This window comes from Cherax quadricarinatus, chromosome 39, assembly GCF_038502225.1.
Source record: "Cherax quadricarinatus isolate ZL_2023a chromosome 39, ASM3850222v1, whole genome shotgun sequence".
In the NCBI taxonomy this organism is placed as follows: domain Eukaryota; kingdom Metazoa; phylum Arthropoda; class Malacostraca; order Decapoda; family Parastacidae; genus Cherax; species Cherax quadricarinatus.
In genome coordinates, this window is record NC_091330.1 from 19,513,285 (window position 1) to 19,540,990 (window position 27,706).

General features: G+C 37.9%; 1 protein-coding gene across 9 annotated transcripts in view; it reads right to left on the reverse strand.

The window, feature by feature from the left end:
* hppy (MAP4K3-like protein hppy) overlaps positions 1–27,706 on the reverse strand; it is a 344,184-nt gene that overhangs the window by 75,847 nt on the left and 240,631 nt on the right. For all 9 annotated transcript variants that reach the window (XM_070092488.1, XM_070092484.1, XM_070092486.1 and 6 more), the window contains 2 exons: positions 17,939–18,016; positions 1,307–1,485 (listed from right to left, as the gene is read on the reverse strand). In XM_070092488.1, coding sequence (XP_069948589.1) covers positions 1,307–1,485; positions 17,939–18,016 — 257 coding nt within the window. The remainder of the gene's footprint in view (positions 1–1,306; positions 1,486–17,938; positions 18,017–27,706) is intronic.

A 27,706-nucleotide genomic window follows, 5' to 3' on the forward strand; every position in this document is an offset into this window, starting at 1 on the left:
TTTATATGTATTACTATACATAATTAAAAACTATAGTATTTGTTGTATGTAAAACTGTAATTAATCTCTATAAAATGTATTTTTTGTGTGAATATTTTTGGGTTTCTGGAACGGATTAATTGTATTTCCATTATTTCTTATGGGAAATATTGCTTTGAATTTCAGACTTTTCGAATTTAGAACTAGCTCCTGGAACGGATTAAGTTCGATTTTTGAGGTTCCACTGTATTTCTCATATTTCCTGTATGTAAAACTATAGTTATTCTCTAAAAAATGTATTTTTTGTTAATACTTTTGGGTGTCTGCAACGGATTAATTGAAATTACATTATTTCTTATGGGAAATTTTGCTTCAAGTTTTGTTGAATTTGGTTTTTCGTCAGACTTTCTGAAATGAATTAATGACGAAAACCGAGGTTCCACTCTACATAAGCATAATTATCAGAGTATACATAAAATATGAAATGACTTAAAAACATTTGAAATTTTGGAAAGTTTCCAGACATAATGGAGAGATGCGGTGCTCGTGGAGCTCAAGGAGAATATAAACAAACTGGGTGGGGCAAGGTGACCACATTAGAAAATCAGGTGGGGGAGCCATATAGCAAGTTTTGGTCATAATTTGAAATGTCCATACTAGAGGAATGCCGTAAAGCATAACACCCTAAAGCAGGGCCCTCCCATATATAGCTTTTTGAAAATTATTGTTTTATTCTAAAAAGAGATGAAAATTAGATTCAGGTACTACATATGTTTTTTAGGTTAGTGATTAACCCTTAAACGGTCCAAAAAGATCGACGTTCATATCAGTAGTGCTCCAAAAGTAAATCTATGTTTTTTTACATATTTTCAAATATAACAAAAAATGTAGATAAAAGTTTTTTTACACATTTTCAAATGTAAAAAAAACAAAAGATGATGTACATTTTTTTACATACTTTCAAATGTTGAAAAAACGTATATACAGTGGACCCCCGGTTAACAATATTTTCTCACTCCAGAAGTATGTTCAGGTGCCAGTACTGACCGAATTTGTTCCCATAAGGAATATTGTGAAGTAGATTAGTTCATTTCAGACCACCAAACATACACATACAAATGCACTTACATAAATACACTTACATAATTGGTCGCATTCGGAGGTGATCGTTATGCGGGGGTCCACTGTATATGTTTGGACCATTTAAGGGTTAAAACAAAATCATCATATTATAAAACTGTGCATTATCGTATAAAAAAAACCCACAATTCTTGTTGGCATAATGCCTGGTCCTGAAGTTTGGAATAAAGTAATTTTGTGCCCTTACCATCTCTTCTACGATCATGTTGACTATCACTCTGAGCCCGAGCCCTAGCAGTTGCTGATGTTAATGTTAACGTAGCAGTCTGGTCAGTTAACTCCTCCCCCTCCTCGTGATGGGCCTCTGCACTGGAATGTCTACGTGCGTGTCCTCGCTCCCGACCTGGTGATGATTGGCTGTACCTGCTAAAATAAATTTACTTACAGACTACCTGTATATCATTTGAAAATAAACTTATATAAAAATAAACATTTAGTATGCAATTTCCTGGCTGTCATTAGGTAAATAATTTAAATAACTAAGTTTTGAATGTAATGATGCTGGCATATGATGAATCTTCTTGTTCATTACTTTCATCAATACTCCTACCGGAAGCAAAGAAAAAATATTAATTTTATTTTTAAACTTATAAACATTTTGTATGCAGTAATAGCAAAGTAGCATACTTTAAACAGAAAAATACAAGGAAAAAATATAAACATAGTGAAAGACACTTTTCATATTCTTACTTGAAAAATAATACTGTACCTGAAAACAGCTTCCCTGTCTGTCAAAGAGCCCAGTTAATTACATAACATATAATATATAACAGAGGGGCCACAGATATATCAGATCACTTTTTAGCTGTAGCTATAGTGAGAGTAAAAGGTAGATAGCATACAAGGAAAATGGAAGCATCAAGTAAGAGAGAGGTGAAGGTTTACAAAACTAAAGGAGGAGGCAGTTAGGGAAAGATATAAACAACTGTTGGAGGACAGATGGGCTACTGTGAGTATATAGGCAATGGGGAAGAAGATGTATGGGGAAAGTTTAAGAATAGTGTTAGAGCATATTGTTAAGAGTGTTCAGCAGAAGTTTGTGGTTATAGAAAGTGGGTGTGGAAGGGATTAGTGGAATGACAATGTAAAGAGATTAGTAAGAGAGAAAAAGTTAGCATATGAGAGGCTTTTACAAAGTAGAAGTGATGCAAGGAGGGACGAGTACAGTGGAACCTCTACTTGCGAGTGCTTCCATATGTGAGTTTTTCCAAATACGAGCAGCTGATCAGTCTATTTTTTGCTTCCATACACGACCGAAATTTCCCTGAGTGAGCAGGCCTCAAGGGAGGTTCCTTGACACTGGTGAGGGGTTCTTGCTCTTGATCTAGGGAATTGGATCTCATTTGTTTGTTGGACTGTCTTATTGAAACTTGGCCAATGTACGATGCTTCTTAACATACACCAAAAATGAAAGAAATCAGACCATAAATAATGGAGTTCACTTCTCAGCAATTGGCCTCCCCTTAGCAATGTATTCGTATGGTTTTTATGGCCGTGTCAGCGGATGGATTTATGAAGGATGAGGTTAATCATAGAATTGCTGAAGAAAAAAAGGTGAGTGGTGTGTTGAAGTACATGTGGAGACAAAAAATGTTATCTATGGAGGCAAAGAAGGGAATGTATAACACTCTTATATGGGTGTGAAGCTTGAGTTGTAAATGCTGCAGTGAGGAGATGGTTGGAGGCAGTGGAGATGACCTGTCTAAGGGTAATGTGTGATGTAAATATTATGCAAAAAATTCAGTGTGTGGAAATTAGGAGAAGGTGTAGAGTTAATAAAAGTATTAGTCAGAGGGCTGAAGAGGGGTTGTTGAGGTGGTTTGGCCATTTAGAGAGAATGGATCAAAGTAGAATGACATGGAGAGCGTATAAATCTGTAGGGAAAGGACAATGGGGTAGGGGTCGTCCTCGAAAAGGTTGGAGGGAGGGGATAAAAAAAAGGCTTTGTGGGCGAGGGGCTTGAGCGTTAGATAGGAGTGAATGGAGACAAATGGTATTTGGAACCTGACGAACTGTTGGAGTGTGAGCAGGGTAATATTTAGTGAAGGGATTCAGGGAAACCGGTTATTTTTAAGCCGGACTTGACTCCTGGAAATAGGAAATACAATGCCTGCACTTTAATCCTTTCAGGGTCCGTGCCGTAGATCTACAGCTTTACGTTCAGGGTCCAAACCGTAGATCTACGCCATGAGCTCAGCTCACTCTGATAAGCTGTGAGTGGTAAATTTGGGTCTAGATATGAGAGAATACATCTATGTGGTATGTGTGCACCACATAAAACAAATCCTGCAGCACACAGTGTATAATGAGAGAAAAAAAAAACTGAGACCGTGATTTTCGATTAACCCTTTGAGGGTTTTCGTGGTACTAGTACGTCTTACGCGTAGGGGTTTTTGTCGTACTAGTATGCATAAATTCTAGCGGCCTCAAATCTCACAGGAAAAGGCTGATAAGCCTAGATGTGAGAGAATGGGTCTGTGTGGTGGGTGTGCGCAGTAGGAAAAAAATCTGGGACCCAGTGGTGCATTGTGGGAATGCCATCATAGTACACAATTTCCACTGTGCCCTGTGGTAAGAAGTTCCTCACTCCTCGGCGAATTGGGACACTTTTGTTCCCCAGTGACAGTTCTAATACAGATGGAAGTGACAGTGAAGATGAGTTTCAAGGTTCTGGTGAGGTTTTGACCGAAACTAATGACCATAATATGGGTAATAGTGAGGAAAACCCAGACAACCCACAGCCTTCCACCTCTGGTGCTGGGCCGTCGTTCAGTTGTACCAGAATCAAAGAGGAAACTCCTATTTCCCAAAATCCCAGCCTCAGATGTGAGCATTGGTGATGATAATGATAGTGATTATGAACTACAAGATCTTCAAACTTGTTCCAAGAATGGAGGAGGAGGAGGAGGAGGAGGCAGAGGAGGAGGAGGCAAGAGGAGGAGGAGGCAAGAGGAGGAGGAGGCAGAGGAGGAGGAGGAGGGGGGGAGGAGGAGGAGGAAGAAGAGGAGGGGGAGGAGGAGGAGGAAGAAGAGGAGGAGGAGGAAGAGGAGGAAGAAGAGGAGGAGGAGGAAGAGGAGGAGGAGGAGGAGGAGGAGGAGGAAGAAGAAGAATACGTAATGATAACAATAATACATAATAATAATACATAATAATAATAATACATAATAATAATAATAATAATAATAATAATAATAATACATAATAATAATAATAGGTAATAATAATAATATGTAATAATAAATGTTCACCCATGACAGTAACAAGATAAGGGGAGATAACATCTGATAAGTGCTGACGTTTGATGAGGGTAAATGAGGGTAGAGCTGATGCCAAAAGATGAGATGAACATCGCCCTCCCTTTGTTTTTTGCTGGTATACTAACATTTCTGTCTGTCTATTTGCCTGTCTGTCAAGCTCCCTGTCTATCCATCTAGCTCTCTGTCTCAGAGAGCCACAAGACTGCGTCATCACTTTTACTCACATCTTCAAGCAGAGTATAGCACTTTGTCTGGGTTTCTTGGGTTATCCTAGGTAATTTATACCATGTATTCTTGTATTTATGTGTACCTGTGAGACAGAGATAGACAGACAGATAGAATGAGGGAGAAAGATAATTAGATAGAATGGAGGAGGGGAAGCAGCATCCGACCCCATTGTTTTGACAGGCCGAGGGGGAAAGAGTAATGAGCCAATATGTCACTTTGACAGCTGCGGACTCCTTGTAATTTACACTATGGACAAGGAGGAGAAGGAGTAGGGGGAAGAGGAAGAAGAGGAGGAGGAGGAAGAGGAGGAGGAGGAAGAGGAGGAGAAGGAAGAGGAAGAGTAGGAGGAAGAGGAATAAGAGGAAGAAGAGGAGGAAGAGGAATAGTACGAGGAAGATTAGGGGGAAGAGGAGGAAGAGGAAGAAGAGGAGGAGGAGGAAGAGTAGGAGGAAGAGGAAGAAGAGGAGGAGGAGGAAGAGGAGGAGGAGGAAGAGGAAGAGTAGGAGGAAGAGGAAGAGGAGGAAGAGGAAGAGTATGAGGAAGAGTAGGGGGAAGAGGAGGAAGAGGAAGAAGAGGAGGAGGAGGGTGGAACACTAGTACACTGGTACTGGTACACTAACATTTCTGTCTGTCTATTTGTCTGTCTGTCAAGCTCCCTGTATATCTGTCTATCTGTCTAGCTCTCTGTCTCAGAGAGCCACAAGACTGTGTCATCATTTTTACTCACATCTTCAAGCAGAGTATAGCACTTTGTCTGGATTTCTTGGGTTATCCTAGGTAATTTATACTATGTATACTTGTATTTATGTGTACCTGTGAGACAGAGATAGATAGACAGATAGAAAGAGAGAGACAGATTGAAAGAGATAGAATGAGGGAGAAAGATAAAACACCATTGTGTATGACACCATGTTTCAGAGTTCCACAAGCTGCAGAACTAATAGGAATATGTTCAGTGACTGTATATTGGTATATATATTATAGAACAATAATAATAAACAATGTTTTGTATTGTTTGTTTTTGTAAACAAGTTTTGTAAACAATATATTGATAATTATGTTTGTGTGCTTATTGTGTTGTATACAACGAGTGTATATATGTACATTGCACCTTACTTTGGTCTCACAGGCCACATAAGTTATGTGAAAAAATAAAATAGTGAAAAAAACAACAAACCTTCAAATACAAGTAAACTAAAGTTTACCGGGTGAGCGGCAGTCGCCGCTGTTGCCATACGCGGCTCATTTTCTGCAAAATTCATGCATCCATATCTCCGTAAGTATTGATGGTAAATTTTTTTTGTTTATCCTATAATGTTTAGAAAAAAAAACTATTTTTTCATAAGAAAAAATAATTTTTTTTTTTTTTTGAAATTTGGCCGACCCTGAGAACGAGTTTCGGAGAGGGCCTGTCGACCCTCAAAGGGTTAAAACAGTGACTTTGCAGTGTTTTTTCGTATATTTTTTATAGTTGTATTTGCGATTTCTTGGTCTCATTTGATAGAATGGAAGACATATTACAGAAATAGAGATGATTTTCATTGGTTTTAGCACTGGAAATGGCTTGAAACTGAGCTCAAAGTAGAGGAAATGTTAAATTTTTGCCGATGTTCAAGAGTAAACAAACAACCTCACACGTCTAATACACGTCAGCTGGTGGGTCTAATATGCATTTACAAATATGGTGATGATATTTATACAATTATTACAATATTGCATAACAGTAAATCTTCTATTTTTTGCTTTGAATAAAAATTCATTATGTGAATAAAAAATCAAAATGGAATTCATTTGTAAAGCCTCAAAATGTAACTAATGAACAGAGGAAATGTTAGTTTAGTGCCAGGAATACCTACATTGTTTATTCTGGACCCTATTTTGAAATTGGAATATTTTGAATTTTGTGTTAAATTGGCCAAATTACCAATTTCTGATCACTTTATTTTATAGTTGAAACAGTTGACTTGGCGATTTCTTGTGCTCAATTGATAGAATAGAAGTAATACTAGTGAAATAGCTAAGAATTTGGTCGACTGGAATAATGTAATTGGCCTAAAATGGGAGTCAAAGTCAGCAAAATCACTGATTCGTAAATATCACTGACACATCAAAATTCGCGAGAGCATAATTTCATCAATTTTCCATCAAATTTCGCACTTTTTGTTTTATTACCTTCTGAAAAAGATTATCTACCATTTCATAAGAAAAAATAAAAATTTTTTTTTTAAATTCTTGGACCCTGGTGCACACTCTGAAATTTGACCTCCGGACCCTGAAAGGGTTAACTCCTTCAGGGTCCAAGGCCCAAATCTGAAGTGGTGCCCCAGTGTCCAAGAATTTAAAAAAAAAAAAAAATTTGTCATTTTTTCTTACGAAATGGTAGAGAATCTTTTTGTGAAGGTAATAAAACAAAAAGTACGAAATTTGATGGAAAATTGACGAAATTATGCTCTCGAGAATTTTGATGTGTCAGCGATATTTACGAATCGGCGATTTTGCCGACTTTGACTCCCATTTTAGGCCAATTACATTATTCCAGTCAACCAAATTCTTAGCTATTTCACTAGTATTACTTCTATTCTATCGATTGAGCAAAACAAATCACCAAGTCAACTGTTTCAACTACAAATCAAAGTGATCAGAAATTGTTAATTTGGCCAATTTAACACAAAGTTCAAAATATTCCAATTTCAAAATAGGGCCCAGAATAAACAATGTAGGTATTCCCGGAACTAAATTAACATTTCCTCTGTTTATTAGTTACGTTTTGAGGCTTTACAAATAAATTCCATTTTGATTTTTTATTCACATAATGAATTTTTATTCACACCAAAAAATAGAAGATTTACTGTTATGCAATACTGTAATAATTGTATAAATATCATCAACATATTTGTAAATGCATATTAGACCCACCAGCTGGCGTGTATTAGACGTGTGAGGTCGTTTGTTTACTCTTGAATATCGGCAAAAATTTAACATTTCTGCTACTTTGAGCTCAGTTTCAAGCCATTTCCAGTGTTAAAACAAATCAAAATCATCTCTATTTCTGTAATATGCCTTCCATTCTATCAAATGAGACCAAGAAATCGCAAATATAACTATAAAAAACATACGAAAAAACACTGCAAAGTCGCTGTTTTAATCGAAAAATCATGATTTCAGTTTTTTTCTCTCATTATACACAGTGTGATGCAAGATCTGTTTTATGTGGTGCACACATACCACACAGATGTATTCTCTCATATCTAGGCCCAAATGTACCACTCACAGTTTATCAGAGTGAGCTGAGCTCATGACGTAGATCTACGGTTTGGACCCTGAATGTAAAGCCGTAGATCTACGGGACGGACCCTGAAAGGGTTAAAGGAGGGGTTTGGGATATTGACAGTTTGGATGGATATGTTGTGTATCTTTATACATATATACTTCTAAACTGTTGTGAGCACCTCTGCAAAAGCAGTGATTGTGTGTGTGAGTGAAGTGAAAGTGTTGAATGATGATGAAAGTATTTTCTTTCTTTTTGGGTCACCCTGCCTCGGTGGGAGACGGCCGTCTTGTTAAAAAAAAAAAAAAGTCTCTCTCCACATTCATGAGGGTTAGGGGATTAAGAACCTCGGCGAATATTGAAAAATCACAAATGTTTGGTGCACAAATATACTGTAGGGAAATATAATAATAGCAATTACTTAGCTTAACAATACTGCTTCCTTAACCTATTGAACCATGAACAATCATAAAACATACGAAAACATCGTAAAATATTGTACTAGTGCCAGCCCTTTGGTAAAGAAGGTGAGAAAAGCCATAGAATTCAAGAAAGAACTCATAGCAGAGAATCAAAGTGGAGGAGGAAGAGAGAGAGAGAGGGGAGAACGTGCCTTCTTCAGTGATTCTAAGGTATGTACGATACTAAAGCAGCATGAGTTGTTAAAGGCTATAGCACCAGCCAGCGATAAAGTGTAGCATTAACAGTGTAGCAAGTAAGTTAAGCGATTAATCGATAAAAAACAACAGCACGAACCTAACTCCTCCAATGTTGTTGGAGTTATATAGGGTGACTGACAACACCACCGTCTCTAGTCTCTACCTCCTCTGATGCTGCCTCCACCACCACTATGTAAGGCTTATGCTCTCAGTGGCCCTTATACACCCAACAACAGCAACACTTGTGACATACTTAATGACATATTTTATTCATTCTAGAGAATATGTCATGTTTCTATGTTATTAATATTGTTTATTATGTCATATTAGATGAATTGTGATAGATAAATAAGCCATAGAGTTGATATCAGTGTCATATTGAAGGACTATCTTATCTTAAAAACAAACTCTGCCACCGCCACAGTTCCTAACATATGTAATGACATTTTAAATATGATTGGGTGGCTGGGAATTCGCGAATGTTCGAAGCCTGCAAAAGCGGAACTCGCGAATGTGGAGGGAGACCTGTAATAATAATAATACATACAGTAGGGCCCCGCTTTACGGCGTTCCGCTAATACGGTCATTTCAAATTATAACCTAAACTGTCTATACAGCTTCCCCCACCTGACTTTCTAATATGGTCACCGCACCCCACCCTGTTTGTTTACATTCTCCATGAGTTCCGTAAGCACCACGTCTGTCCATTGTGTCTGGAAACTCCAAAATTTCAAGTTCTTTTAAAAGTTATTTCATATTTTATATATACTCTGATAATTATACTTATGTATACCTGTACCTAAATAAACTTACACACTGTGCTGGCATGCAGGTACACATTAAAATCAATAAGAGTGTTTTATGTCTTGAGATGCCATATTAGTAATGATAATAATACTCAATAATAATCATCGAGTCTCATTAAATGTCGTACATTACGTTAACCCTTTGACTGTTTTGGTCGTATATATACATCTTACGCGCCACTGTTTCGGACGTATTAATACGTGCAAATTCTACCGGCTTCAAATCAAGCAGGAGAAAGCTGGTAGACCCATATGTGAGAGAATGGGTCTGTGTGGTTAGTGTGCACCACATAAAGTCCTGCAGCACGCAGTGCAAAATGAGAGAAAAAAAAACTGACCGTTTTTTTTTTGGATTTAAACGCCAACTTTGAGGTGTATTTTCATATGGTATTTATCATTGTATTCTCGTTTTCATGGTCTCACGTGGTAAAATGGAAAACATATTACAGAAATAGAGATGATTTTGATTAGTTTCACGATGAAAACGACCTTGAAATTGAGCTCAAAGTAGCGGAAATGTTCGATTTTTACCAATGTTCAGGAGTAAGCAAATCACACCACATGTCCAATACACGTCAACTGGGGAGTCTGATATTCTTTCACTAGTGCACTGATATTATTTATACCATTTTTACAATAATGCAGTAGTCAGCATAACAGTAAATTTTGTATTTTTTGTATGAATAAAATTATTATTATTATAATCAAGGGGGGAAGCGCTAAACCCGGAGGATTATACAGCGCCTGGGGGGGGGGATGTGGAAGGCATTCAGGCTTAATTTGGGGAACTGGAGCACAGATCCAATTCCCTAAATCAAGAGCCCCTCACCAACATCAAGGTGTATGAATAAAAAATCAAAATAGAAAGCAATAGTAATATAAGAGGGGCCTAGAGACATGACTAATGAACAGAGGATATGTTATTTTAATGCCAAGATGTCTACATTGTTTATTCTGGACCCTATTTTGAAATTGGCATCTTTTTTAATTTGCGTGAAATTGGCCAAATTGCCAATTTCTGACCACTTTATTGGGTAGTTCAAATCAGTAAATGGGCAGTTTCTTGTACTCAACTGATAGAAAAAATGGAGTTCTAAAGAAATAGCCATGAGTTTGGTCAACTGTAACAAAGGAATTGGCCAACAACAGGGCTCAAAGGCGGCAAAATCGCCAATGCGTATATGCCGCTGAGACTGCTAACTTCGCGGGAGAGTAATTCCATGAGTTTTTGACCAAATTTCGTATTTTTGGTGTCATTACCATCGGGAAAAGATTCTCTATCATTTCACAAGAATTTTTTTTTTTCCCAAAAATTTTGTGACATAGAATGACAGTTTCAGAAAGGGGCTTGTGACAGTCAAAGGGTTAATATATACATTTTCATTAATCCATGTCAGATATTTTTTCAAAATTATAAAATAAACATGATACATAATATAAAGATGGTAAATACACTTCACAGTAGAATAAATAAACATAAATATGAGATGTGGGAGCCAGACAACTTAAACAAGCGATGCCATATTAGCAATGATAACAATAATAATCACCAAGTCTCATTAAATGTCATACATTATGTTAATATACACATTTTTATTAATCCAGCTATGATATTTTTTCAAAATTATATAATAAACACGATACATAACATATAAAGATGATAAATACACCCCACAGTAGAATAAATAAATAAATATGAGATGTGAGAGCCAGACAACTTATATTAGTGATGGCAAGAATAACGTTTTCTCTAGTCCAACATAAGAGAAAACGTGTTACTGGGGTTAACTGTAGAAAATTATTCCTTTCATATGCCTTCACTCAGAGCGGCATTTCTTCTATAAAATGGGAGTGCTCCTCTTCATTTATTCCACCATATCAACGTAGAGACAACTTGTACACAATGTAACTTGTACACAAACCAGACATGTACACTTTTTCTTTACATAACTCACATTCGTCTACTTTGTTTACATAACTCCACGAGTGTCCTCTCTTATGTACTCATTCTCTCTCTCATTTATTTGTTTTATCTTGTTTACTCACCTCTGACCCTACATTAAGACTACAAATATTTTAAGGTAAGTAATGAGTGAACTGTATATGCATTTTAACGCTCTGGGATGCTTAAATGTTATAGAATATTATGTGTGGGTGGGGTGGCCTGGTATGGTAGCCTGGCTGACTACCATACATACCACACTTGCTTTCTTACAATAAATACTACTTGTCTCACTCTAGATTAACCCTTTCAGGGTCCGTCCCGTAGATCTACGGCTTTTCGGTGAGTGTCCAAACTGTAGATCTACGCCAAAATTCTAGCGCCGTCAAATTTAGCGCGAAAGCACTCATAGGCCTACATGTGAGAGAATGGGTCTGCGCCGTGGGTGTGCGCCGTAAACAAAAAATCTAGGCGCCTGCATAGCATTGTGGGAACGCCGGCTCAGTCACCCTTGTTCACCATGCCTCGTCGCAAGTCAGCTCTCACTCCCCGGAAAATTGGGACTCTCCTCTTCCTGTCTGATAGTTCTGACACTGATGGAAGTGCAAATGAAGACGAATTCTACGGCTTTGATAAGTTAGTGACCGAAAATAATGACCAGGATATCGATAATAGTGCAAAAAACCCCGACGGTCCTCGACCTTCTACCTCTGGTGTGGGCACTCGTGACTCACGGTCGGGTGTTCCTAAACGTAAGAGAAAACTAATATTTTCGCGTGGCCAGGCCTCTGACTTCAGTAATGACGATGATTCTGACGTGGATTGTGATTTTATTGCACTCGACGATCATTCGAGTAGTGACAGTGAGGAATCATATTCACCAGTGAAGCGTTGGTATGTTCGCCGCCGCATGCGCTCGGGTAGTGTACCCTATGCTGTGCCCAGGGGACGGAGTACATCCCGGAGTACATCCCGTGGCCCTACACCCGTTTTAGGTAGTGATAGTGAGGATGATGTGGCTACACTTGGCATGGATGGGCCACAGGCATCAGTGGATGGTGTTAGTGGTGCTGGTGGTGGTAGTGGCACTGCCATGCGTGACTCACCGTGCCACGCGGGGACCCACACTGCTGACTCGTCAGTTCAAGGACAAAGCGGAGCGTCAGCCACCAGCCCGCCACAACCACAACCACCCGTACAACCAGCCTATGATGTCCAGTATCCACCACAAAACCGTATGTGGGATTGGCAGCAAAATCCCAATTTTGTTCCCAAGCCTCACCACTTTGATGACTCTCAAAGTGGAATTCTACCTACCTGTCCCCTTGGAACCACGGCCAATGAACTGGAATTCTTTGAATTATTCTTTGACCAGCCATTGATGGAAATTATTGCCAGGGAAAGTAATAAGTATTTTCAGTACACCATGGCAAATACGATCTTATCACCACAGTCAAGACTACACAGGTGGAAAGAGACGACTGTTGCAGAAATGTATTTGCTTTTTGCAACAATAATGCTTATGCCTCACGTCTATAAGCATAATATAAAAGCATACTGGTCCACAGATCGGCTAATTTCTACCCCATCCTTCAGTGAAATAATACCAGTGAACAGGTTTATCTTACTGTTACGTATGTTGCACTTCTCTGACAAAACCAGGCCTGACAGAAGTGACAGGTTATACAAGATTAGAAATGTTTTCATGTATCTCAAACAAAAGTTCAGGATATACTTTTATCCATTCAAGAATCTTGTAATTGACGAGTCTTTGATTTTGTTCAAAGGTAGACTGTCATTCAAGCAGTATATACCGAGCAAGAGGAACCGCTTTGGTATAAAATTGTTTGTACTCTGTGATTGTGACAGTGGCCTGGTGTTGGATATTGTTGTATACACGGGTAGTAAAACATTGAAAGATACCAAGATGTTATTGGGTATCTCAGGTGACGTAGTGAGAAACATGATGGCACCTTATCTTGGTAAGGGCCATATATTATATACCGATAACTGGTACACAAGCCCATTACTCAGTGATTTCATGCGAGTGAACAAGACAGATGTGTGTGGCACAGTGCGTTCTAATCGTAAACATATGCCCAGGCTCAACGCAGGTGCTCGTGGTGATGACGTGCAGGTGTTTACTGCCAATGACATCATGGCATTACGGTGGCATGACAAACGAGATGTCACATTGTTGACAACCATTCACCGTAATGAAATGCAAGACAGTGGCAAAGTTGATCGAGTGACTAATGAACGTATTCGAAAACCAGTGTCAGTGATTGATTATACACAAAACATGCGCTTGGTTGACAAGTGTGACATGCAGATTGGTGTTGTTGACTGTGTTCGTAAGAGTTACAAGTGGTACATGAAACTTTTCTTCCATCTCATGGACATTTCAATGCTCAATGCATATAATATGTACCAAATAAAGACTGGTAACAGACCACCGTATGGTGAATTTTGTTTGTCTGTTGTCAGACAACTCATAATGAAGTACCAGGTAACAACACCTGCAATACAACATGGTCCTCGAATTCATCACGATATACCCAAGCGTTTGAGGAGAGAAGGTGATCATTTCATAATACAGCTTCCTTCAACTCAAAAGAAATTTGCTCAGAAGAGATGCATTGTCTGTGCACAAACAAAACGACGGCAACAAAGACGCAAAGACACTCGGTTTATGTGTGAGGAATGTAAGGTGCCTCTGTGCATGGTGCCTTGTTTCAAGGAGTTCCACAAGCTCCAGCAGTTCTAAAACCATGTCCAGTGATTGTAAATATGTAAATATATGATAGAACATTAGTATTATACAAGATTTGTGCATGTTTATTGTAATAAACAACAGTGGTAAACAATAATATGATAACTTGAGTGCGGTTATTGTGTTCAATACAGTGAGTTTATATATATCAATTATATACAGTATTGGTCTCTCAGGCCCCAAATGTTAGTAGGAATAAAAAAAAATTGGAAAAGAAAAGAAAAAACAACTAAAACAACAAAATAATATAATACGCGTATGTGGAATTCGTCGATGTTGCCACCACCACATCATTTTCTATAAACTTCTTGGCACTGTATCTCGGTAAGTACTGATAAGATTCTAATTTTTTTTTGTTTTATTACCTTCACAAAAATATGCTCTTTAATTCTGTAAGAAAAAATATTTTTTTTTTTTTTTCAAAATTTCTTGGACACTGGTGCGTGACTTCAGATTTTGGCCTTGGACCCTGAAAGGGTTAAGACTACAAATATTTTAAGGTAAATAATGAGTTTACTATGTGTGTATTTTACTTTTTAAATGTTTTTTGATGCCTAGTTCTACTGTTAACCCCAATGGAAATAAGTCACTCTGTCTGACTTTTTTGGGTTATCCTAGGTACTTTACACATATCCTGCTATGTATGATAATCTATGTAACTGCATTTGTGTATATCTGAATAAACTTACTAACTTAATATATGTTAGTGTAAACTTGTTATCTAGTATATTTGTATGCATTTATAAGTGGAAAAAAGAGGTGTTCCACTTTACGGCGATTTCCGCTTTACGGCAGTAGCCTGGAACCTAACCTGCCGTGTAAGTGGGGCCCTACTGTACAATAATAGTATAATAAAATAATAACATTAATATATGTGTAATAATAATACATGTATAAAAGCAATGTACTATATAATAATAATAATTATAATAAGAGACGGCTTCAAAAGGCCATCACTAGATGCCAGTGTTTACTACAACAAAGCAGGAGCAGTTGTGGTCGCCTCCACCTGTTACATAATGACATACTATTTTATTCATTCTAGAGTATATACTAGGTTTCTATGTTATTTACTATATACTGTTTATTATGTCATATCAGATGAACTGTTATAGATAAATAAGCCATATAGATGATATTAGCAAAATTATTCAAGGAGCATTTTGTCCGGTCTCCAGACAAACTCTCGTCCACCGACAATACCACTACGTGAATGACATATTTTATTCATTCTAGAGTACATATCAGGTTTCTATGTTATCTATATTGTTTATTATGTCATATTAGATGAACTGTGACAGAATTCCACTGGAATGGATAAATTGCATTTCAATTAATTTAAATGAGGAAAATTGACTCTGCATACAAGCAAATCCAGATGCAAGCAAGGTCACAGAGTGGATTAAACTTGTGAGTGGAGGTTCCACTGTATTTGGAGAGAAAAAGAGAGGTTAAGAAAGTAGTGAGGCAATGTAAAAAGAGAGCAAATACGAGAGTGGGTGAGATGTTATTAACAAATTTTGTTGAAAATAAGAAAAAGTTTTGGAGTGAGACTGATAAGCTGAGAAAGCCTAGGGAACAAACGGATTTGTTAGTTAAAAATAGGAGAAGAGGGTTATTAAATGGAGAGTGAGAGGTATCAGGAAGATGAAGGGAATATTTTGAGAAATAGTTAAATGTTGATGAAGGTAGGGAAGCTGTGATTTCATGTATAGGGCATGGAGGAATAACATCTTGTAGGAGTGAGGAAGAACCAGTTGTGAGTGTGGGGGAGGTGCATGGGGCAGTGGGTAGAAAGAAAGAGGGTAAAGCAGATGGGATTGATGGGATAAAGATAGAAATGTTAAAAGCAGGTGGGGATATAGTTTTGGAGAGGTTAGTGTTTTTATTTAGTAAATGTATGGAAGAGGGTAAGGTACCTAGGGATTGGCAGAGAGCATACATAGTTCCTTTGTATAAAGGCAAAGGGGACAAAGGAGAGAGTAAAAATTATAGGAGAATAAGTCTGTTGAGTATACCTGGTAAAGTGTATGGTAGAGTTATTATTGAAAGAATTAAGAGTAAGATGGAGAGCAGGATAGCAGATGAACAAGGAGGTTTTAGGAAGGGTAGGGGGTGTGTAGACCAAGCATGTGCAGTGAAACATAGGTGAACAGTATTTAGATAGGGGTAAAGAGGTTTTTGTGGCATTTATGGATTTGGAAAAGGCATATGATAAGGTGGATAGGGGGGGCAATGTGGCAGATGTTGCAAATGTATGGAATAGGAGGTAGGTTATTGAAAGAAGTGAAGAGCCTTTACGAGGATAGTGAGGCTCAGGTTAGAGTATGTAGGAAAGAGGGAGATTATTTCCCAGTAAAAGTAGGCCTTAGACAGGGATGTGTGATGTCACCATGGTTGTTAAATATATTTATAGATGGAGCTGTAAGAGAAGTGAATGCTTGAGTGTTGGCAAGAGGTGCAGGGTTAAAAGATAAAGAATCTAACACAAAGTGGGAATTGTCACAGTTGCTCTTTGCTGATGACACTGTGCTTTTGGGAGATTCTGAAGAGAAGTTGCAGAAGTTGGTTGATGAGTTTGATAGGGTATGTATAAGAAGGAAATTAAAAGTGAATATAGGAAAGAGTAAGGTGATGAGGATAACAAAAAAATTAGGTAATGGAAGACTGGATATCAGATTGGAGGGAGAGAGTATGGAGGAGGTAAATGTATTCAGATACTATTTGGGAGTGGACATGTCAGCAGATGAGTCTATGAAAGATGAGGTGAATCACAGAACTGACAAGGGAAAAAAGGCGAGTGGTGCACTGAGGAGTCTGTGGAGATAAAACTTTATCCATGAAAGCAAAGAGGGGAATGTATGAAAGCACAGTTATACCAATGTTCTTGTATGGGTGTGAGACATGGATGGTGAATGTTGCAACAAGGAGAAGGCTGGAGGCAGTGGAGATGTCATGTCTGAGGGCAATGTGTAGTGTGAATATAATGCAGAGAATCCATAGTTTGGAGACAAGGAGGAGGTGCGGGATTACCAAAACTATTATCCAAAAGCCTGAGGAGGGATTATTGAGATGGTTTGGACATGTAGAGAGGTTGGAACAAATAGAACAACTTTGAGTGTATAAATCTGTAGTGGAGGGAAGGAGGGATAGGGGTCGGCTAGGAAAGGTTGGAGAGAGGGGGTAAAGGAGGTTTTGTGTGCAAGGGGCTTGGATTTCCAGCGTGTGCGAGTGTGTTAGATAGGAGTAAATGGAGACAAATGGTTTTTAGGACTTGATGTGCTGTTGGAGTGAAAGCAAGGTAATATTTATGAAGGGATTCAGGGAAACCGGCAGGCCGGACTTGATTCCTGGAGATGGGAAGTACAGTGCTGGCACTCTGAAGGAGGGGTGTTAATGTTGCAGTTTTATAACTGTGGTGACAGCATGCGCTTGGCCCATGGATGGGCTCCGAGAGTAGTTAAACTCTCGAAACTCTTCAAAGGTATGCCTCTGGCAAGAGTGATGGAGTGAATGATGATGAGAGTTTTTCTTTTTTGAGCCACCCTGCCTTGGTGGGAAATGGCCAATGTGTTAATAAAAAATAAATAAAATAAAACAAGAGTTTTGTATTTATAGCATCACTAACATTATGAATGAGCTACTGCAGTGCCATATGTAAATTAAATATTTATGGAAATAAACACAGAAAAGTCTAAATTTAAAAAAAAAAAAAAGGACAAATTTGTGCACATGCTTGTTTAATTATTTTTGAGTGTCATATAGTGTTGAACATAATATTACCTATTATTTATTAGCTCTAATAAGAAAACTCTTCAAGAGTTATTCAGTACACAATCTAGTTAATCTACATTTTTTTTATTAAATTTAAGAGCGGTGAACCAACCTGTTGTGATTGGCCTCATCGAGGGCCTGACTAGCTTCACTGAGTGAGGTTTCATCCATTCCCACTGGTAGGGTGGCTCTGAAGGAAATCACATAAAATATATATTAGATACATCTTACTGCATCAACATTAACAACCAGAAAAACTCATTCCCAAAATGCCATAAATATCAACATCTCCCACTCACTCCACACAATGCAAGCAAATATGGCAGCATTCAACTGGATGCTTTTTAGTGTTCTCCCTTGTTCGTTGACCCACAACTTACTTGCTTACACTGTAAACTTATTCAGTGTCACTCTTGTAAAATGTCTAAGTAATGTAAAGTATCCAAGTAATAGAAATTATGTTACTTGTATAATGTTCCAATGGTGAAAGAGACATTGTCTTTTCATTATAATATGTACCATAACCACTGGTAATACACCAAATTTTATATTAGTATTAATTTTCCCCACAAGCCAAGCTTTTCTTAGAAATATGATTATTAAAACTGTGGCGAACAACTGCAGAATTTTTGGAAAGGATTATCTTAATTAAAATAGAAAAAGAAGCATTGTAATATATCATCACTAAATTAACCTTCAAACTGTTGCCTATGAGGACCTTAATACACTCACTATGTTAATTTCTTTTGTAATTCGTATGATACAGTTGTTTACAAAACATTGTATTGTTTTCTATGGTGAGCCGATTCTTACATGGCTGTAGATCTCATGGGTAAGATGATCCCCACACTGCTGTACATCTCCATGGTAAACTATTCTGCTCATGGAAGTAGAGATCTATAGTAAACTTTTCCCTACACAGCACTGAATAGACCAAAGTGACCAACAGTTTAAGGGTTAATGTTCAAATTAACAAAATACCATGCTAAATACTACAGATAATGGCATGTAGGAATTTAGGCCAATGTTTGTGTAATTTGTTTTAGCAATGTCTTCCAAGACAAGATCAGCAAATGTAATGCATAACTGCTGATGAAGCCAACACTCCACACTTATACAATGTGGTCACATAACTATGATCCTTCACTAGCTAACTAGTTCATGTTAGCAGTGCTCATGCTTGCTGCATACTTACCACCCCAAGCAAAAAAGCAATATTATAATTTGGTTAATACAGTATGGTTTCCACCAGCTGCCATCACCTGATTACATACATGCATCACACTAGGTTAAATTATCACTCAACTTCATAAACAAGTAACCATGATGCTAACACTATAAAGTTGTATAAGCAATTCAATCAAAACTTTTATAAAAACAAAAACTTCAAGTTACCCATGCTTGGGAAGCCAATGAAGGCTAGTTGTACTGTGTCCTTAGAAACACATCAATTTTGTGTGTCAACATGTTGAGAAAAAATAATATTTCAAATAAAGGGAACTAACTCAACTTAAAATTTTTGTTAAATTTTCCTAATAATTTTTAGTTTCACATGTCTAAAACGTGTTAGATAAGAGTGGAGACCAGTGGTTTTTGAGACATGACAAGCTATTGGAGTGTGAACAGGGTAATATTTTGTGAAGGTATTCAGGGAAACCAGTTTGCCAATGCTTGCATTTTAACCCTTTCACTGACTGTGCCGTAGTACTACAGCTTTGAGGTCACTGTCAGTGCCGTAGTACTACGCCATGAGCTCAGCTCACTCAGATAAGCTGTGAGTTGTAAATCTGGGCCTAGATATGAGAGAATAGGTTTATGTGGTAAATGTGCACCATATAAAAAAACATGCAGCACATAGTGCTTAATGAATAAAAAACTGCGACCATGTTTTTAATTTAAAACAGTGATTTTGCGCTGTATTTTCGTATGGTTTTTATACCTATGAAATACCTTTGAAGAGCTTCGAGTTTGACTACTCTTCAAGCCCGGACATGAGCCAGGCTTGTCTGGTGCTTGCCTGGTCAACCAGGCTGTTGCTGCTGGAGGCCTGCTGCCTCCACATATCCATCACAGCCTGGTTGAACTGCCACCTGGTGGAGGTACTTGTCCAGTTTCCTCTTGAAGGCTTCTACACTTGTTCCAGCCGTGTTTCTGATATCTTCTGGTAGGACGTTATTATTATTATAATCAGAAAGAAGCGCTAAACCACAAGGGTTATACAGTGCAGTAGGGCAGGGAAGGAAGCAGGGGTAATGGGTAGTAAGAGGGAAAGGTATAATTATTAGGTTATGAAGTGTAGCAGTGGATAGTGCAGGGGTAGAGGGTAGCTAGAGATTAAGGTGGAAAGGGCTGAGTAGAGTGCCAGAGACATCATCAGAGTTTGTGAAGTAAATCAGTTGCTGTCAAAAATGTGAAGTAAATCAGTTGCTGTCAAAAAGGCAATGAGAGAGTCTGGATTAAAGGAGGGCCCATCAGCAAGAAGAGAAGGTAAAAGAAGGGTAGCAGAGTGGAGATGACACTGGAGGTAAATTCTGCATGCTCATTGATAGAGTGGGCAGTCCAACAGAATGTGGTTAACAGATACTGGAACTTCGGTAGGATGTTGAATAATCTGGGACCATATATGTTGATACAGTGTTCCTTTATTGTCCCCACCGCACCTCTGCTCCTCATTGGGTTTATTTTACACTTCCTCCCATATCTCTCACTCCAGTATGTTGTTTTGGCAGTATGCAGATTTGGGACCAGGCTCTTGAGTACTTTCCAGGTACGTATATATTATTGTGCATCTCTCTCTCCTCCGCTCCAACGAGTAATGTTCAAGACTTGAAGGCGCTCCCAGTAATTTAGGTGTTTAATTGGCTCAATGTGAGCTGTAAATGATCTCTGTATTTGTTCCAGCTCTGATATTTCTCCTGCTTTGAACAGGGCCATCAGCACTGACCAATATTTTAAATGAGGGAGCACTAGTGATTTGAAGAGTGTCACCATCGGCATTATTTCCCTTGTTTTGAAAGTTCTCCATACCCACCCTGTCATCTTCCTGGCTGTCGTGATCTTTGTCTTGTTATGGTCTTTAAAAGAAAGGTCGGCTGACATAATTATTCCCAGGTCTTTTACGTGTTCCTTTCGTTCTATTTGGTGACCCTCTTGAGTTTTGTAGTGTTCCTTTTGATTATTATAATAAAAAAAGAAGCACTAAACCACAAGGGTCATACAGCACAGCAGGGCAGGGAAGGATGCAAGGGTATTGGGTAGCAAGAGGGAGAGGGATGATTATTAGGTTATGGAGTGCAGCGGAGCAGTGGATAGTGCAGGGGTAGAGGGTAACAAGAGATTGAGGTAGAAAGAACTGAGGGGATTGCTAGAGGTACACCATCATCATCAGAGTTTGTGTAGTAAATCAGAGACTGTCAAAAAGTCAATGAGAGTGTCTGGGTTAATGAAAGGTCCATCAGCAAGAATGGAAGGTAAATAAAGAGCAGTAGAGCAGACGCGACATTGGAGGTAAACTCTGCAGGCTCATTGATAGAGTGGGCAGTCCAACAGAATGTGGCTAACAGAAACTGGAACCTGACAATTCTCACAGAGAGGAACAGGGTGCCTCTCCACGAGATACCCCTAAGTAAGATGAGTGTGGTCAATGTGAAGACAGGAGAGAGTAGACTCCCAACCTCAACAATGATGACAAGAAAATAGCTAGAAACCTATACATGGTTTTATAGAATGTAGTTTGTTATGGAGCAGATCAGACCAACGTTGTTGCCAACATGTGTGAAGGGGGACAGCAATTACAGCAAAATAGTTCGTGAATGGAATACCTCTATATGAAACTGGGAGGTCATGTACTGCTGACTGTACAGCAGTTTCTGCCTGTTCATTGCCCTGCATGTCAACATAACCAGGGACTCAACAAAAAACAATATCTTTGTGTTTGCTAGAGATACGGCGTAACTAAAGCTGGATACGCAGTGTTTCTTTTGAGTTCTTCATTCTTTCCATACCTAAGCAGGTGGAACTTAACACCATTGAACATCATGTTGTTCTCCACTGCCCACTGGAAAACCCTGCTTATGTTTTCCTGTACTTTTTCAGTGTCCTCTATCGCAGTGACTTTCATGCTTATTTTAGTGTCATCTGCAAATGATGATATAAAAGTGTCCCGGGTGTTTTTATCTATGTCCGCTATGAGGATGAGAAACAGCAGAGGTGCCAGGACAGTGCCTTGGGGCACTGAGCTTTTGACCTCACTGATGCTGGATCTTGCCCTGCTTGCTACTACTTTTTGTGTTCTGTGTGGCTGTATTCTCAGTTTCTTGGTCTCATTTGATAGAATGAAAAATATATTACAGAAACAAAGATGGTCCTGATTAGTTTCAGGATTGAAAATACATACTGTAGCTTGAAACTGAACTCAAAGTAGCAGAAATGTCTGAATTTTGCCAATATTCAAGAGTAAACAAATCACGTCACTCGTTCAATACACATCCACCTGGGGAGTCCAATGTGCATTCATGAATGTTGTGATATTTATACAATTACAACATTGCTCAACAGTAAATCTTCCATTTTTTGTATGAATAAAAAATCAAAATGTAATTCATAGGAACATAAATAATGAATAGAGGAAATGTTATTTTAGTGCCACGAATGCCTGCATTGTTTATTTTAAATCCTATTTTGAAATTTGTCTGAAATTTGCTAAATTACCAATTTCTGATCACTTTATTGGGTAGCTGAAATAGTTGATTGAGCGATTTCTTGTGCTCATTCGATAAAATGAAAGACATACTAGCAAAACAGCTAAGAATTTGGTCGACTGGAACAACGTAATTGGCCTAAAGTACGACTCAAAGTGGGCAAAAATCGCTGATGTGCGAATATCGCTGATGCAGCGAAATTTGAGATAGTGTAATTCCTTTAAATCTCATATTTTTTTTTTTACCGTCAGAAAAAGATTCTCTATCACTTCATAATAAAAAGCCTATTTTTTTTTTTTTAAATTCTTAAGGCACTGGAGACAAGTTTCAGATCAGGGATCTGAAGAGTGAAAGGGTTAAAGGAGGGGTTTGGGATATTTGCTGTTTGGAGTGACATTTGAAATGTCTTATCTGTGCACCTTTGCAAAGACTGATTATGTGTAAATGATGGTGAAAGTGTTTCTTTCTTTTTTGGGTCACCCTGCATCGGTGGGAGAGGGACATGTTAAAACTAATAATAATAATAATAATAATAATAATAATAATAATAATGATAATAATTTGTGAGTGTTATTATTGAGTACCTTCACAAGTGCTCACACACCAAGCCATAAATACAACATGTTATTGCAAACTTGGTGATAAAACCTTAAAAAGAAAATGTTATGACACACATTGTGAAAGAACCTTAACCCTTTCAGGGTCTGTGCCGTAGGTCTACGGCTTTACGTTCAGGGTCCAAACCGTAGATCTACGCCATGAGCTCAGCTCACTCTGATAAGCTCTGAGTGGTAAATTTGGGCCTAGATATGAGAGAATACATCTATGTGGTAAGTGTGCACCACGTAAAACAAATCCTGCAGCACACAGTGTACAGTGGACCCCCGGCATACGATGGCATCGGCATACGTTAAATCCGGCATACGATACATTTTAACGCAAAAATTTTGCCTCGTCTCATGTTAAAAAACTCGCCTCACGCGATTCGTCTGAGACGAGTCCCACATGTGGCCTCAGCGCCAGTGTTCACAAGCCAGCCAGTGCGGTTGCATCTACGCATATATTCGGTACATTTCACATTATCCCAGTGTTTTTAGGGCTTGTAACTACAAAATAAAGTCACCATGGACCCCAAGAAAGCTTCTAGTGCCATCCCTGTGGTAAAAAGGATGAAAATTAGTATGGAACTGAAAAAAGAGATTAAGGAAATGTGTGCAAAGTGGCTTGAGGTGCAAACCTTTATGGATGAAAATCACCCTGACACAGCTATTGCAAGCCGTGCTGGTGACTATTACAATGACAATGTTGTGAACCACTTTAGACAAATCATAAAGGAACGAGAGGTACAGGCCTTTATGGACAGATATGTTGTGCGACAGAAGTCCACTGACTCTCAAGCTGGTCCTAGTGGCATTAAAAGAAGAAGGGAAGTAACCCCGGAAAAGGACTTGATACCTCAAGTCCTAATGGAAGGGGATTCCTCTTCTAAACAATAAGTTCAACACTCTCCTCTCCTCCCATCCCATCAATCATCACCAGATCTTCATTAAAGGTAAGTGTCATGTATTCTATTGTTAGTAGAGTAGTACTTACTGTGCATTAAACTTAATATTTCACGCAGTAAAACTTTTTTTTTCATACTTTTGGATGTCTTGCACGGATTAATTTGATTTCCATTATTTCTTATGGGGAAAATTAATTCGTCTTACTGTGCATTAACCCTTTGAGGGTTTTCGTCGTACTAGTACGTCTTACGCGTAGGGGTTTTTGACGTACTAGTACTCATAAATTCTAGCGGCCTCAAATCTAGTGGGAGAAAGCTGGTAGGCCTTCATATGAAAGAATGGGTCTATGTGGTCAGTGTGCACAGTCTAAAAAAAATCCTGCAGCACACAGTGCATAATGAGAAAAAAAAATTTTTTACCATTTTTTTTTAATAAATCAGCGACTTTGCAGTGTATTTTTGTATGGTATTTATTGTTGTATTCTAGTTTTCTTGGTCTCATTTTATAGAATGGAAGACATATTACAGAAATTGAGATGATTTTGACTGGTTTTACAAAGAAAGGTGCCTTGAAATTGAGCTCAAAGTAGCAGAAATGTTCGATTTTTACCAAACTTCAAAAGTAAACAAATCGTGCCAAGCGTGCAATACACGTCAACTGGTGAGTCTAATATTCTTTCACAAGTGCACCAATAATATTTATACCATTTTTTACACTAATGCAGTAGTCTGCATAACAGTAAATCTTATATTTTTTGTGAAAATAAAAATTCAAAGTGGAAAGCAAAAGAATATAAGAGGGGCCTTGAGACATGACTAATGACTAGAGGAAATGTCATTTTAGTGCCAGGAATGTCTTTCTTGTTTATTCTGGACCCTATTCGGAAATTGGCATCTTTTGAAATTTGTGTGAAATTGGCAAAATTGCTAAATTCTGACCACTGTACTGGATAGTTGAATTTCATAAATGAGTGGTTTCTTGCACCCATTCGATAGAAAAAATGGAGTTCTAGCGAAATATTCATGTTTTTTGTCGACTAGTACAGTGAAATTGGCCGAAAATGGGGCTCAAAGTAGGCAAAATCGCCGATGCGTAAACATCGCCGAGACCGCTAACTTTGCGAGAGCATAATTCCGTAAGTTTTCTATCAAATTTCAAACTTTTGGTGTCTTTATGATCGGGAAAAGATTCTCTATCTTTTCATAAGAGAAAATAATTTTTTTTTTTTTAAATTTGGCCGACCCTGAGAACGAGTTTCGGAGAGGGCCTGTCGACCCTCAAAGGGTTAAACTTAATATTTCACACAGTAAAACTTGTTTTTGCATACTTTTGGATGTCTTGCACGGATTTATTTGATTTCCATTATTTCTTACGGGGAAAATTCATTCGCCTTACGATAATTTCGGCATACGATGAGCTCTCAGGAATGGATTAATATCGTATGCCGGGGTCCATTGTATAACGAGAGAAAAAACTGAGACCGTGATATTCGATTAAAACAGCGACTTTGCAGTGTTTTTTCGTATGTTTTTTATAGTTGTATTTGCGATTTCTTGGTCTCATTAGATAGAATGGAAGACATGATACAGATATAGAGATGATTTTGATTGGTTTTAGCACTCAAAATGGATTGAAACTGAGCTCAAAGTAGAGGAAATGTTAAATTTTTGCCGATGTTCAAGAGTAAACAAACGACTTCACACATCTAATACACGTCAGCTGGTGGGTCTAATATACATTCACAAATGTGGTGATGATATTTATACAATTATTACAATATAGCATAACAGTAAATCTTCTATTTTTTGCTTTGAATAAAAATTCATTATGTGAATAAAAAATTAAAATGGAATTCATTTGTGAAGCCTCAAAACATAACTAATGAACAGAGGAAATGTTAGTTTAGTGCCAGGAATACCTACATTGTTTATTCTGGACCCTATTTTGAAATTGGAATACTTTGAACTTTGTGTTAAATTGGCCAAATTACCAATTTCCGATCACTTTATTTTGTAGTTGAAACAGTTGACTTGGCAATTTCTTGTGCTCAATCAATAGAATAGAAGTAATACTAGTGAAATAGCTAAGAATTTGGTCGACAGGAATAATGTTATTGGCCTAAAATGGTAGTCAAAGTCGGCAAAATCGCCGATTCGTAAATATCGTTGACACGTCAAAATTCGCAAGAGTATAATTTCGTAAATTTTCCATCAAATTTCGTACTTTTTGTTTTATTACCTTCAGAAAGAGCTTTTTTACCATTTCATAAGAAAAAATAAATTTTTTTTTTTTTAAATTCTTGGACCCTGGTGTGCACTTTGAAATTTGGCCTCTGGACCCTGAAAGGGTTAAGAACCAACTGCTGCCTCATGAAAAAACTCAACACTACAGAATAGCTGTGATACTATGTATTTCAACTTGTGCCTCCAAGGACAGCAGAAACAGTTGTATTTCACTTAATTTTTAAAGCTAATAACTGTAATGAAGGCTGCCCAAAGAACACCAAGTAAAACTATATAAGAACCATTAAATGTTGTTTCTGCACTGTTTTCAAAAGCTTCCCAAGAACAAACTTGCAACTGCAATTCTAGTGCAAAGTGTTAGGAGATATGTAAACCCCAATATAACTGACTTAGAAAATTATGGGCAAAATTCACTGGTTAAATTATACTTTTAGTTCCTTTATTTTCAATGTTCAATGCAGTACATCTATGCTAAGTACACAATAGAGAACTCTAGTGTATTTGTTTGCTGACTTTTTAACAGTATTCTGATTTAACAGATACTCAATTCCCTATTTGTCTGTTATATGGAGGATTATTAAAAAACTAAGTTTCTAAAGCTTCTTTCTAGAGAATTTTTTTTTATTTTCATCTTAGCTTGCCTTCAGTTACGCCCATTGCAGCCGTCAGTTTATAGTCCCGTCTCATACCATTCTCTTTCTCTCTCTTCAATGTGTCTGGTACATGATGACATATTCCCTTTATATAAATGATCTGAAACTGCTAAGCTAGTGTTGCATTGCCCCAGGTTTTGTAGCTTTTCATAGCTGATCTCAACACTAGATATCGTCATGACACAAAAACAAACCAGTGATGTTGAAGGTCCCCAGCAGAAGCCTAAGTGTGAAACTATGCCTTTAACCCTTTTCTGGGTCCACATTCCCTCTCAGAGACTTGTTGTCAGGGTCCCCCAAATTTCAAAAAAAAAAAAAAAAAAAAAAAAAAAAAAAAAAAAAAAAAAAAAAAAAATTCTTATGAAAAGATAGAGAATCTTTTCCCGATCATAATGACACCAAAAGTATGAAATCTGATGGAAAACTTATGGAATTATGCTCTCACGAAGTTAGCAGTCTCGACGATGTTTACGCATCGGCGATTTTGCCCACTTTGAGCCCTATTTTCAGCCAATTCCAGTGTACTAGTCGACAAAAATCATACCTATTTCGCTAGAACTCCATTTTTTCTATCAAATGAGTGCAAGAAACCACCCATTTACTGATTTCAAATATCCAATACAGTGGTCAGAATTTAGCAATTTTGCCAATTTCACACAAATTTCAAAAGATGCCAATTTCCAAATAGGGTCCAGAATAAACAAGGAAGACATTCCTGGCACTAAAATACATTTCCCCTGTTCATCAGTCACGTCCCCAGGCCCCTCTTACATTCTTTT